A 12,868-nucleotide genomic window follows, 5' to 3' on the forward strand; every position below is an offset into this window, starting at 1 on the left:
AAGTTTAAATAGATTTGTACCTTTTATGGGCATTTTACCTTTATAAAGCCATTTTTCTATAAGTGTGCATTATCTTTTGAGTCAAATTCTTACATTTAATCAGTGAATAAGAATAAGACATTTGGGCTGTTACCAAGCAAATGAAATCAGTATCAACCAAATTCATCTTTGGAATCCAGACATAAGCTGCATCTGAAGTGGCATTTAGATGCGTTTACACACCGTTTAATGCAGGACATGAATGCATTTAACCTGCAGCTACAAATGCATAAATAATGTTTTGATATATTAAACATAAAACATTGAATACTGATATTTGAAATCATTTAAAAAATGAAGATACTTCAAATGTGAAATGAAAAGCGCCAGTAGGTGGCAGTAAGTCACTGTTAATAAGTGAGTCATTGCGACTGAACCGAATCATTTAAACAGTTGATTCATTCAGGAACGAATCAGTCATGTTGCTCAGAAACGCAGAACAGCGCTGGGGCTTTGTTTGGAATTATTTTTGTTGGCGAAATAGTGCAAAAACAGGCAATATGGTGTCTAAAACCTAAGTCTCTTAATAAAACTTCTAGTTTATTGAACTGTTGTAAAAAATCAATATCACATTTGTATATGGTAATTTTTTGAGAAAAAAAGGCACTCTTCCGTGTGAACTTGAGTATAAATATACACATTTTCTGCCCCCATGTCTTGAATTAGTGATAATTCTGAATGTATTTTAATAGACTGAATCATGCAGTGATCAGGCAGAGCGCACTAGACTTCACGTAACGTGTGCACTCTGTAGGTGTTTTGAATGTTTTTTTTTTTTTGCGTCGTGAGAATATTGAGTAAAATAGCTCACTTGTCATGGTGTTAACTATATCATGTTATGAATAAACTAAACATTTAGAATTTTTACCTCAGTGTGCTTCTTCTGAGTTTACGTGTGCTGTCACGCTCGTTTGTTCTGAAGTCTCGAGTCAAACAGAGCGAGCCTCAGCGCGAGCTTGTATTCTGTGAACTTACTGCAGTTCTCTCTGATGACGCAGTAACTTGCCGCGGGTCTGTCCATTGATTGTAAAGTCATTAGCTCCGTCACGGTCAGACTGAAGATATTTGAGCCGTAATGAGACCAAAAATAATTAAGACCCATCGAATCCGAATTTAAGACATTTAAGACTTTTTAAGGACCCGCGGACACCCTGTGTAAAGATAGAGCTAAAAGAGAATTCATTTGAATTCAAATACATCACAGTGCATCAGTTACAGTCAGTACCTGGATATGTCGTCCTGTACAAGCATTTGAAAGGCTGTTGGTGCCGTGCAGAAGAAGGTGATGGGATAGCTGCTAAGAGTCTGCCAGGAGAAAAACAGGAGTGTTACCAGAATGTGCACTGTTCAACAAATACCAAAAATCAACAAAATATATAGTTAATTACGTGTTATAGGTTTTTGTTTTAACATAAAAAACACTTTCATACAGCATTAAGCACAGTTTTGAAAGAATCAATTCTTAACTTTGAAGCAGAACATTCCAGTCAAGAATGGACCAGTGATCTTCCAGTACCTTGAGAACTGTACTTGTATCAAAAGGTGGCATGTGGTGAACAAACACACTGCTCCATGCAGACTTGGCCCAACCTGTGTCCGACATGTTCCAAAACACATCCTGCTCAGTCAGATCCAGCCAGTACCTTAAGAATTCACACACACACAGTTATATGCTACCATTGAAAAGTTTGGGGTCTTTAAGATTTTTAAAAATGTTTTATAAGAAGTCTCCTTTGCTCACCAAGACTGCATTTATTTGATTAAAAATAGAGTAAAAACATCAATATTGTGAAATATTAATAACATTTAAAACAGCTGTTTTCTATTTTCATATATGTTAAAATATAATTGATTCCTGTGATGCAAAGTTGAATTTTCAGCATCATTACTCCAGTTTTCAGTGTCACATGATCCTTCAGAAATCATTCTAATATGCTGATTTGATGCTCAAGTAATATACATAACTAGACACAAATTGAGAATTCCCAGGGTTAAGTAGTGCACTGCCTGCTGCATACTGTACATTACAATATTGTGATGCTTTAATTCAGCATTCAAAACACGATTGATTTTTTATTTAGACAAAATAGTATGGAAGGTAAATATCTGCCACCATTTGGTTATCAGCCATAACATGAAAATTACTGTCAGCATATCTGTTAGAGAACTATTTATTTTAACCATTTAAAATTACACACTTCAACTCTAGGCTGGTCTAAACTTAACATCGTTTCCCCAGCAGTGTGAATCAACAAAAGTAGATTAAAGTTTAACCCTAACAATGAACCAGTGGAAAGGGAAACCGAACAAGGGTGAATGAATCCTGAAAATCTCTTAGCATATGCCGAACAAGTCCGTTTGAGCAGGGCTGTGAGACTGTACCCGTTCAGAGACATGCCACATTAACCAGCCACCACTCGGGGACTCTGGGTAAGACGAGGAACATGCAATCCCCTTTCCAAACTGCACACCTGATGCAGAACATTTTTAAGTTTTCTGGAGTGGAAGCCTAACTCCATCTGACCTCCACCCACCACAGAGCTGACCTCTGTCCGTTCTGTAATAGACAGCAACAATACATTGAACAATTTCACAAGTGCTGGCATTGTGAAATAATTGTATGGCATTAAAATGAATTAAGCAAATTGGGATAATACCAGTCTCCATAAACATTACTACATTATATAATACCACTGTTCAGTAGGTTAGTATATTCAGTGTACATGTGCTTCTGCTGCACTAATGTCACCAAACAAAATGGCATACCAGTTATTTATTATTTCTGCTTAAAACTGCCTTCATTTAAAATAAAATAAAGTTTTGGAACATAAGGTTTCGTAAATTAAGAAACTTTTTTTATTTTTGAGTGAACCAATAAAAGCCAGTTCCTTATTTTCATTATGCTCCAAGAAGTGAAAAAGAAAGGCACCTAATAATTATTAGTAGCGGACCAGTCACGTTTTGTGGTATTAGTTGCCCAGACACAGTTCAGCTCCGTGAACAGACACTAAACGTTTTCAGCTTAGCAGGAATGACCGCCTACAAAACTAAAGTCCCGTGTCCAACACGTTCTACACCTTCAGTTAAAACAGATCAACCAGATTCCTTCAATTTCCACACTACATGCTCTTTTATGGATTCTACTCAAGTTGAGAAGCATGTAAATCTTCATGTTAAAATCCAACATGTGTGAAAACTGCCATTTTAAATGCAGTTCATTAAAAACTGAAATGACAAAAACATTTGAACCAACATAAAAAAAAATATATATATATACACACACAAGCCATTGTGGTTTAAAAACATTTAATAAAAAAAAACCACCAGACACAGATATACCATTTTGATAGAAACTAAAATAAACATTTAAAAATGACAGTCCCAGACCTCAGTCTAAAATCAAATTACATGGTAGAGGTATTTCAAAAAGCTGGAAATTCTTAAAAAGAGTGCTCAGTGTCTGAGACGAGTGCGTCGCGTGCGAGTGATGGGTGTTGTCACTTTGGGCGTCTCACTCTCAGTCATGACAGCATCTGAAAAAGAATCAATTAAAGTTAAATTAGCATTTACATGTTACAGTGCTTTACTGCACATTTAACATGGAATAAATAAGAACTAAATGATAATCATGTTAAAGTGACTGACCCTCTTCCTCTTCTTCATCACTGGTGAAGGTGATGGCATGTTTGGGACGAGAGCAAGATTTCCTTGGGGTTACGAGGTCGCTGTCATTTAACTTTGGTTTGCAACGTCCTAAAGGATATAGAGACGAATGCATTATGAACTGTGTAAATACACAATGAGATGAATTTATAAAATAGAAATCCTTTGTGAGATCCGATTTGCTCGATCTCTTCACCTCGTGTGGTTTTGCGCACGCTCTTGTGTGGCTGTGGCGTTTGCATGTTTTGACTTTGTGTGTCTCCCATCTGCTGTTCTCTCTCCTCGCTCTCCACATTCTCCAGCCCTTTAGTGTGAACGGCTGTCAAACGCTTCTCATAGTCTTCAACCTGCGCCTAAACAAACACAGCTACTTTCAACAGTCACCAAGTCACTATCAATGCTCTGTGCGCACGCTGTATGCCGTATGCCGTTGATTCTGCCACATATTCGCAAATGTAGTACCTTGAACTGTGATTTGGCTCTTCTACGAAGTTTGGCTGCAATGGACAGGAGTGGCTGATAGACTCCAGGCTCAGTGAGTTTATCACTGTAACAGTCCCAGCACTCTTGCAGCTTTTTGAATCCTCGCTCACACACAGACAACAGGGACAGAGACACGGCCAGATCTGCCCATTGACGCTCAGTCCTGCAAACAGGAGAAAGGACAAGGTCACATAAGGGAGGGAGACCCGGTCCTTCATACTGATCATCTGTCATAAAGGAGCCCAATCTCACAAATGTTGTTCTAGCAATGTTTTCATGTGCACCATGAAAACTGCTCTCATCGACTTTTTAAATTTGATTTTGTGTTACTACATCAGCCCAAGTTATCTTTGGACATGTTTGAAGTAGGCAAAATAATGGAAAAATCTTCTAAAACCAGGTTAAACTTTTCTGATTTGGTGATGAACGGGAAAGGTGTTTTTAGAGCACCATTTCCATTGGGAGACTGTGTAGGTCAAAATAAAGCAAATAGCATATGGTGTCTGATACCCACTTTGCGGTTCTGAATCGCTGGCAGAGCTTCTCCACTAAACTCTCTGTCTGTCTCTCTTTAGTGATGTAGGAGAAGAGTTGTCTGAAAGAGAGTTAAATAGAAGTGATTTATGGTTTGTCATGCAGAATAAGTTAAACTGCAATAGCAGCATAAATCATATCTCACTTCATAATGGTGTTGAAATCCTCCTCCTTCATTCCACGTTCAGGATCAGATAATCGGCTGATGATATCTGGCAGCAGGTTGTAAATTGCATTGTCCTGAAAAAGAAAAAAAAAAAAAAAGGCCAGAGTTATAATCTCATTTTAGGAGGCATGAGGGGGATGAGAGAAAGAGGCAGCAGAGCTGCAGTGGAACAGCTACCTTTGCAGAGAGCTCATTGAAGAAGTTGAGAGCGAGGCTGGCGATGTGTGGCTCAGGGTCCAGCAGAAGCACTGCAACCTCACTGACCTGACCTTTGACCTTCATCACATCCTTCAGCACCAGCTGGGTCAAAACCATGATGGCAGTCAGCCGCACAGATGCATTCTCATCACTCAACCTTAAGGCAAAGCAGTTTCAGTACTGATCATCAAACCACCACACAGTACCCTTTCAGGTTAAATTAGTGGAGTGCCCCAAAATGAAATGACTGCAATGTAATAGATTAAGCAGGAACTAGAATAAACTAGAACAACTGATTATGCAAAACATCCCTAGACCAGTGGTTGTTTTATCTTTTGGTTTGGAGCTACCTGGCATAAAGGTTGGGCGTCCAGGGTTCCAGGATGTTGGGAAAGCGGACTGTTAGGTCACCAAGAGCAACAATTGTGTTGGCCCTGACAACAGGAAGTGGGGATTTTTCCAGCACGGTGAACAGCAGCCGGATGTTGTCTTTGCAAACAGCAGGACTAGAGAAATAGACAAAGAATTTTTATATTTTATGGTTAAAGAAACAAATAGGATATGACAATACAATAAATAAACTTCCATTCAAAAGTTCAGGGATAGTAATATCAGAAAGATTTCTAAAGGATCATGTGACACTGAAGACTGGCGTAATGGCTGCTAAAAATTCAGCTTTGCATCACAGGAACAAAATTACATTTTATAATATATTAAAACACAACAGTTATTTTAAATTGTACTTCACTATCAACATTTACAACCTTGGTCAGCATAATAGGCTTCTTTCAAAAACAGAAACATCTTACAGACTCCAAACTTTTGAACAGTAGTGCAACAGAAAATAATAGCATATATACCTGATCATCATGTACTGAGATAGAGCCAGGCAGGCAGCAGTGGTGAGCTGAGGGTGGGAATATTTCCCTGGAGAGCTGCAAACTTTCACAAGCAAAGGCAAAAATGCACTCAACATGTTCCCATCTGCAAAGAGAGACCACAGTTAAACAGGTATCAGTGCTTTGTGAATCAGGCAAGACCACGTTAATAAACATAAAATTATGATGCATGTTTATGAAGACTTAGTTCTCTTTATTCCAAGCTAAAACGTGTCAAAATAGTGAAGCAAACAGTTTCTCTAGATGGGCTCACCAGCTAATAACTCAGTCTCACAGATCTTGCGAATAAACTCCACCTCAGTGTCCTCAGCTGAGGCGCCCACTAGCCCGAGCTCCTCTTCCACACAACTGTCATTAGCCTCCTAGCAAATGACACACATATCAGTCGGCAGCAGTGTGCATTGGGCAACACTTAAATGTGATTGTACAGAAAACAGGTAACAACCGATCAGTGGACTGTCTTCATTAACCTTTTTGTTGGCAGGTGCCTTCTCGTTCTCCTCCTTCTCTTCCTTTTCTCCTCTCCTCCTCCGTAGCTCAGAGCTTACACTTCTCTCAAGGTGAGACACCTGCCAGAAGGCCACAGCTCCACACAGTGACAGCACCTGTGCCAAGCTCACGCAATTCGCTAGAAAAAGAAGAATGTTACCTGCGCAATCATAAACAAATGTACACAAGTCGAGGGGCCCCTTATGCTCACCAAGGCCGCATTCATTTGATTAAAAACAATTAAGATATATAGTGAAACATTAAAATATTCAAATAGAAAACATTTAAATTGTAGAACTTTTTCTACAGTAGTGCACATCAATTACACCGTATGCAAAAACTTTATAAAATAAGCTTTTTTTTTTTTATCTCTTGTGATGACATTACCTTGCTCCTCAGAGCCTTGAGACCTGCCTTCCTGCAGTTGTGATTGGTTGGGCTCTCCACACTCTGTGATTTGTTCCAATAGGAGATGAGCAGACCGTTGGAGGAGGCGGGAACACAGCTGGTCAGGGGACTCTGCCAGAAAGTAGATGAGACGGACAGCCTGCTCCATGAAGGTCTGCCAATGAGGGTCGGACTGGACTACTCCTGAGCAAATGAAGGTACAGTTGTTACCAAACAGCAAAAACGTATGAAAGAAACCAGAAAAAAAAAAAAAAAAAAAAAAAAAAGGGGAATGGATTTTTAGATTTATATTTCAAACACCATGTAAAAGTGAATTTTGCATCTGATGTCCCCTTTATGGGACACATGCGGCCACTTTGCATTTGCAGTGTAAAAGCCAACATGTTCAAAACAACGAAGGACCATCTACTCTCATGGAGAAAACCCCCCCCCAAAACAAATTAGGATGTGTTGGGGGAAAGTATGGCAAAGCCTTTAAAGTTTTTGGTACAGAATTTTATAAGAAACCAACCAAAACTTGTGATCAGATTACCCAAGACCAAAAGCTAATAAGAGATGTGTAAACAATGGCAAAAAGAGCTAAAAGAACATACCATCAGCGATGGCTTGGGACAGACAGCTAAAGAGATGGTGGTCCACAGGAAGCCTAAAGGGAACACCCTTGGATTGCTGAGACACACAAGAGCATACAATTCAGCCTATTAGAATAATTTCTGAAGGATCATGTAACACTGGAGTAATGGCTGCTGAAAATTCACTTTGCATCAAAGGAATACATTTTAAAATATATATTTTTTATTATAATAGTATTTCACAATATTACTGCATTCTAATCAAACAAACGCAGACTTGGTGAACAGACTTTTCAGGAAAAAAATTTTTTAAATTCTTACTGACCCCAAACCTTTGATTTGTATATACATAAAGTGTAAATACATACCCTCACATGGTCTGTTATGTTAGCGATGGTGATGAGTGTGTCCCGAGCCAGCAGATAATCTTCTGCAACCTTCTCACCCAGAGCGACAGAGCAGAGTGTGTCCAAATTACTGAGAACCACCTCCCTCTCAGCACTAAACACACACAAAAAATTAAGTTACAGATCGAAATAATGCACACCATGCCTTAAACAACATGATAAAAGACAAGAATGCCCTCAGATTACAATAGAACTAGCTCATAGCTCATTGGACATTACAGAGAACTGAGTTTCGACCTGTGTCCACACACACACACACACACAAAATGATCATCCTTCCCAAATCTCTCCTTCATTTCTCTGAGGAAGAGCTTGATAGGAAGAACTCGCTTTATGTTGGCTGGCCCTTACAGCAAAGCAGCAAATCTCCCCTGCCCAGCCAAGATTACCAGCCAATAGGAGCACGGAAGAGCTCAGACTCTTACCCAACAAGCTCACATTCGCCTTGGTTTCATCATTGGGCAACATTTTCATTATGAGGTGACATTAAATCAGTTCAACAGAATCATTTTAAAGGGGTCATATGATGCTTTTTTAAAGTTCATTATTTTGTGTAGGTTCAATAAACGGTCGTCCATAACATGCATTGCTGTTCTGTTGTAAGTCATCTTAATGATTCCTAAATGCATCTACTTTCGGAAGGTCAAATAAAGTGCTTTTGCCTAGAAACACACAGCGTCTCCCTGACATGGCTGCTTCAACACTAACTGCGGTTACTGAAACCACGCCTTCTTTCTTTGCGTGAACATTTGGGCGGCATTATGCAAATATTTCCACAAGGAGGTAGATATGTGGGGGCGTGTTAGAACGAGCCGTTTTAGGGGGGTGTGGCAGAGTCTTAACTTTGATAAAGAATATCTCTTTGGTTTTGAGACTTTAGTCTTTGCAACGTCAGGGATCTTATCTATGCACAATCAGCTTGTTACACTCCAACGAGAAAGGAAAACTTGAAATCGCATAATATGACCCCTTTAAGACATCTGGGAAGCATTAAGAGTTGAGTGTCTCACCGTGCTGCCATGCCCAGCAATAGCACTGCAGCTCTCCCGTGAAGTGCTTTAGTCTCTCGTTTACCAGAGACCCTCTCCCACAAAACCTGCACCACTGAAGTCTGCAGGGCACTCTCACTGCTGAAAAACTCCTGGACCTGCACCAAGAGAAACACAATGTCAAAAGAAAAATAAATTGTGGGAATGCTAACATGTGGGGCAAAAAACACTCACAATCTCCTCCAGACACTGGACGGTCCCCAATGAAACATCGATCATCAGATCTGACAGATTATCCACTAGAGTCTGAGCCTTTGCCCTGATGGACAGACACAAAAGGCCAGTTGAGCTACAGTATATCAAATTGTGTTCCTTCATCCTTATGAAATTAATCAAAATGATTGCAGACCTGGTGTTGTCACCGGGGGGGTTGAGGTACAGGCGTCTGTAAGCCTGGATGACGGCATCTTTGATTGTGACATCAGTGGACCAGACAAGAGGCAGCATCTTTCTGACTCCACACACGGAGTCGGCCACACTAAACTCAAATGCTGTGACACAGAACTGCACGGCCTCCTGCACAACTGAGAGCGAGACCAATCAGAGGAAACTACTCATTGTTAACCTTGCCATGATTGACAAGATCAGATGAAGACAAAGATCTTTTCTTCTGTATTGTTGTGTATATTAGAGTAAAACGAATTATCGAAAAAAGGAAAAAAAATGCTGGGCAGGGACTTGGTTCTAATCACCGGTTGTTAACTGGATGGAGGCAGAGTTGAATTAGACCTTGCAGTCAATTGTAAGAAAGGGGTTTAAGTGGACTAGATGATTGGGGAAGTTTGGCATGTGTCACGAAAGAGAAGTCTTGTTTCTCCAGAATATCGAGTTACATAATTTTGATTAAAAGGTAAATGGATGAAATGAACGCATTTAGAAAATAGGTTGAATTTACTTCATGCAGATTTAATATAAACCAGACAGTCATTTAGTTTATAGTAATTACCAGTAGTGGTTTTCCAGTACAGCATGTTGTTAATGACAGCGATGGCTCTTTCTACTTGTAGAGCAAAGCTCTCGGTGTCTTTCAAGTACTGAACCAACATCTCCTGCTTCTTCAGTTCGCTCTCTCCACCTTCATTCCCTCCACCCTCTTTTTGTGGGGTGGGTGGAGCATCGCTTGACATGGCTTCAGGTGTCTCCTGCTCTGGCCCTGAGAGAAGAGAGATGCACATCAAACACAACTCATGTTATTATTTGGACTAGGAATCCTGTCATCTAATCTAGGCAGGTGAGACCATGAACAAGTTCCACAGTGCAGGAGCAAAATTCTTTAATGTAGAAGTTTAGAAGACTATTCGAAGTAACACATACCCTTGAAAAGTGTTGCAAGTGTGTTGATGAGGGTTTCTGCATTTAAGTCGGCTAGATCCGAGAAAAACGATGACTCTGGGAACAGAGAGTGAGCCCGCATGCACAGACCAACAGCTTTCCTACAAACAATTAAACACATTGCATGTCTGTGTGCAGAAGTAAGGGTATGAGAATATTTGTGTTTTAATTTACACTAACCTGTATTTGCTTTCCCGGAGAAGCTGTGCGATTTGTAAAGCAGTGTTTCTGTCGCTTCTCTCCTCCTTTCCCTCTGTCTGCTCCTCTTTTTCATCCTCCTCTTCCTCACTGCCAGGCTCCAGTTGTGATTTCACGGTCATCTCTACCTCAGGCTTCATCGCATCCCAAAGATCAGCTGCTGTGATGACTGCAACTACAAACACAAATCTAAAATCTTACAGCTGGAAACAATTTCTGCAGTGCCAGTGATAGTGACTCCAGGCAGACTAGAACAAAAGACTGAAAGCAGCAATTCAATTAGAAAAGAAACATACCGGGCATTTGCTCTTTCTGAGCGTCTCTCATCTCTTTTAATTTGGCCATCTCTTTTTCCAGAGGCTTTTTCAGGTCCAAACTGCTCAACTTGACATGGCGAAAACAAAAGCAGGTGCATTTGATCTCTGTAAATAGTTAGGTACCCTAGTGTTTAAAAGTTTAGGGTCAGTAAGATTAATTTGTCACATGATCCTTCTTATCAATGTTGAAACAGTTGTACTGCTAAATATTTGTGAATATTGAATGAGTTCTCACTGAATAAAAGTATTAAATTTTTTTTAGAATGGTAAATGCATCTACCAGATGTTTTAATTGAGCATATTTGTACCTTGCAGCTGTAAGGGTTATGAGCAATGAAGGCAGCCAGCAGCTGGATAGCACTCTTACACACATGGACAGACTTATCACCCAGACGCCCAACGGTCAGCTCCATAACTTCAGTGTACCTGCACAACGGCAAGGCCTGGAAAGGGGGGGGGGAGGGGAGATTATATCTTAGAGCATCCAAGAATAAAACCCTTTATTTTCTGTTGAAGAGAAAAGGGAAAACAACCCACACACACCTTGCTGTTGACAATGCGTGCATAGACTTGTATCACACGTGCTCGGACATGTGAGTGGGCATCATGGATGTGCTCCTGCAGTGTGTCCAGGAAACGATCTCGACTTGCACGAGCAGAATCACCCAGCTTATCACCAGACAAAACCCGGACAAGAACCTCACCGAGAACCTCACACACAGCCACCCGCAGGCTGGGACTCTGTCCAAACACAAACCGCATGTTAACAGAGCACACACACACACACATTCAAAGAAGAGTTAATCTCTGAAACTCACAGCTTCGTTTTAAATGATTGCCCTCAGATTACCAAAGAGAGAGCTCAATGCCCAAAGAATTACAGCAGAGAACAGATTCAACCTGTGACCCCACACACACATGGGCGCGCGTGCGCGCGCACACACACACACACTGTAAGCCCCATCCTTTTCTTCCCCATTTCTTCAAAGGATAGAAAACTCAGAGGAATGGGCTTGTTGAATGTAGGCAGGCCCTTACAGCAAGACAGCAAATCTTCACTGCCCAGCCAAGATTACCAGCCAATAGGAACACAGGAGAACTCACTCTAATTCAATGGGCTCATATTCGCCTTGGTCTCATCACAGAGCAAGAATCCAATGAAAGAAGAGATGAAAGAGAACATGTGACTGTACCTCTCCCTCCAGGTGTGTAAGGAGAACACTGATGTTGGGGATCATGGTTTCGGGTACCAGAGTACTGAGGTCAGACAAAAAGCTTGAAAAAGCTTTCACACCTGAACCTTCTCTGGCTAGTTCCTCACTTGACTTCTGACCAATCTCTCTGAAACACACACGGAGATTTGATTTAGAGTGGGTTATATTATTGTAATAAGATGTTAAATTAATCAAAATAGTTACTTTGCTGGAAACACAACCCCAAAATGTTAAGCGAATATATAGTGGTAAATACATGGAAAAATCTATTTCTTTGGATTTTGACAGATACAAACCAAAATATATAATAATTAACAACCTTAATAATAAACTTTAAATTATACACTTAAAAGTAAAATTATATCATTTGATGAGTGCTGCTACACTGGAAATATATAAAAATTGCGATTTTTTTTTTTGACAGATATTGCAATTTTAAATTTGCAAAGTCAAGCTTCAGCTCAATATTGCCAATAATGTGCAGCACAGTATGGGTATCATTACCCTGCTGAAAAAAACAATAGAAACCACAGAAATTCTTATAGTTTCCATTAAACCATTACAAAATTCCTTTTTGTTTTGGGCATTATTCCAATAGGAATTACTGTTGTTCTATTGGTTGCCATCTGCCAGATTACATACCAACAATAGAATCCATCAAATAGTCACCATTATAGTTTACATTAAAACCAAACAAATTCCCATTATAACCCTGAAATACATTACATTTTTTTATTGTGTTTTGGAAGGGGTTCTATTGTTTTTTTTTTTCCAGCAGGCAAGATTATAATGGTATAACTACTTTTACAGAATTAACTTACTGAATTTCACAGAAAATATTAGTTTATTTTTTATAAATAAAGAACTGTATTTCTTAAGTCAATTATTAAAGTATTACAT

At 39.7% G+C, this 12,868-nt stretch overlaps 1 protein-coding gene and 1 pseudogene across 1 annotated transcript in view; both read right to left on the reverse strand.

Annotated features, from left to right (window-relative positions):
* LOC107557853 (acyl-coenzyme A synthetase ACSM3, mitochondrial-like) overlaps positions 1–1,791 on the reverse strand; it is a 5,339-nt pseudogene extending 3,548 nt beyond the window's left edge.
* Positions 1,792–3,351: 1,560 nt separating this feature from the next.
* Positions 3,352–12,868, reverse strand: part of LOC107557881 (condensin complex subunit 1-like) — a 25,864-nt gene continuing 16,347 nt past the window's right edge. The window contains exons 19-32 of the mRNA XM_016241455.1: positions 7,820–7,952; positions 7,473–7,548; positions 6,859–7,062; positions 6,453–6,610; positions 6,236–6,344; positions 5,944–6,067; positions 5,434–5,589; positions 5,063–5,240; positions 4,865–4,959; positions 4,700–4,780; positions 4,165–4,348; positions 3,899–4,055; positions 3,685–3,792; positions 3,352–3,572 (exon numbers count right to left, since the gene is read on the reverse strand). Coding sequence (XP_016096941.1) covers positions 3,493–3,572; positions 3,685–3,792; positions 3,899–4,055; positions 4,165–4,348; positions 4,700–4,780; positions 4,865–4,959; positions 5,063–5,240; positions 5,434–5,589; positions 5,944–6,067; positions 6,236–6,344; positions 6,453–6,610; positions 6,859–7,062; positions 7,473–7,548; positions 7,820–7,952 — 1,843 coding nt within the window. The 3' untranslated portion in view covers positions 3,352–3,492. The remainder of the gene's footprint in view (positions 3,573–3,684; positions 3,793–3,898; positions 4,056–4,164; positions 4,349–4,699; positions 4,781–4,864; positions 4,960–5,062; positions 5,241–5,433; positions 5,590–5,943; positions 6,068–6,235; positions 6,345–6,452; positions 6,611–6,858; positions 7,063–7,472; positions 7,549–7,819; positions 7,953–12,868) is intronic.

The sequence above is a fragment of the Sinocyclocheilus grahami genome, unplaced genomic scaffold (assembly GCF_001515645.1).
Source record: "Sinocyclocheilus grahami isolate Dianchi unplaced genomic scaffold, SAMN03320097.WGS_v1.1 scaffold622.1, whole genome shotgun sequence".
In the NCBI taxonomy this organism is placed as follows: Eukaryota; Metazoa; Chordata; class Actinopteri; order Cypriniformes; family Cyprinidae; genus Sinocyclocheilus; species Sinocyclocheilus grahami.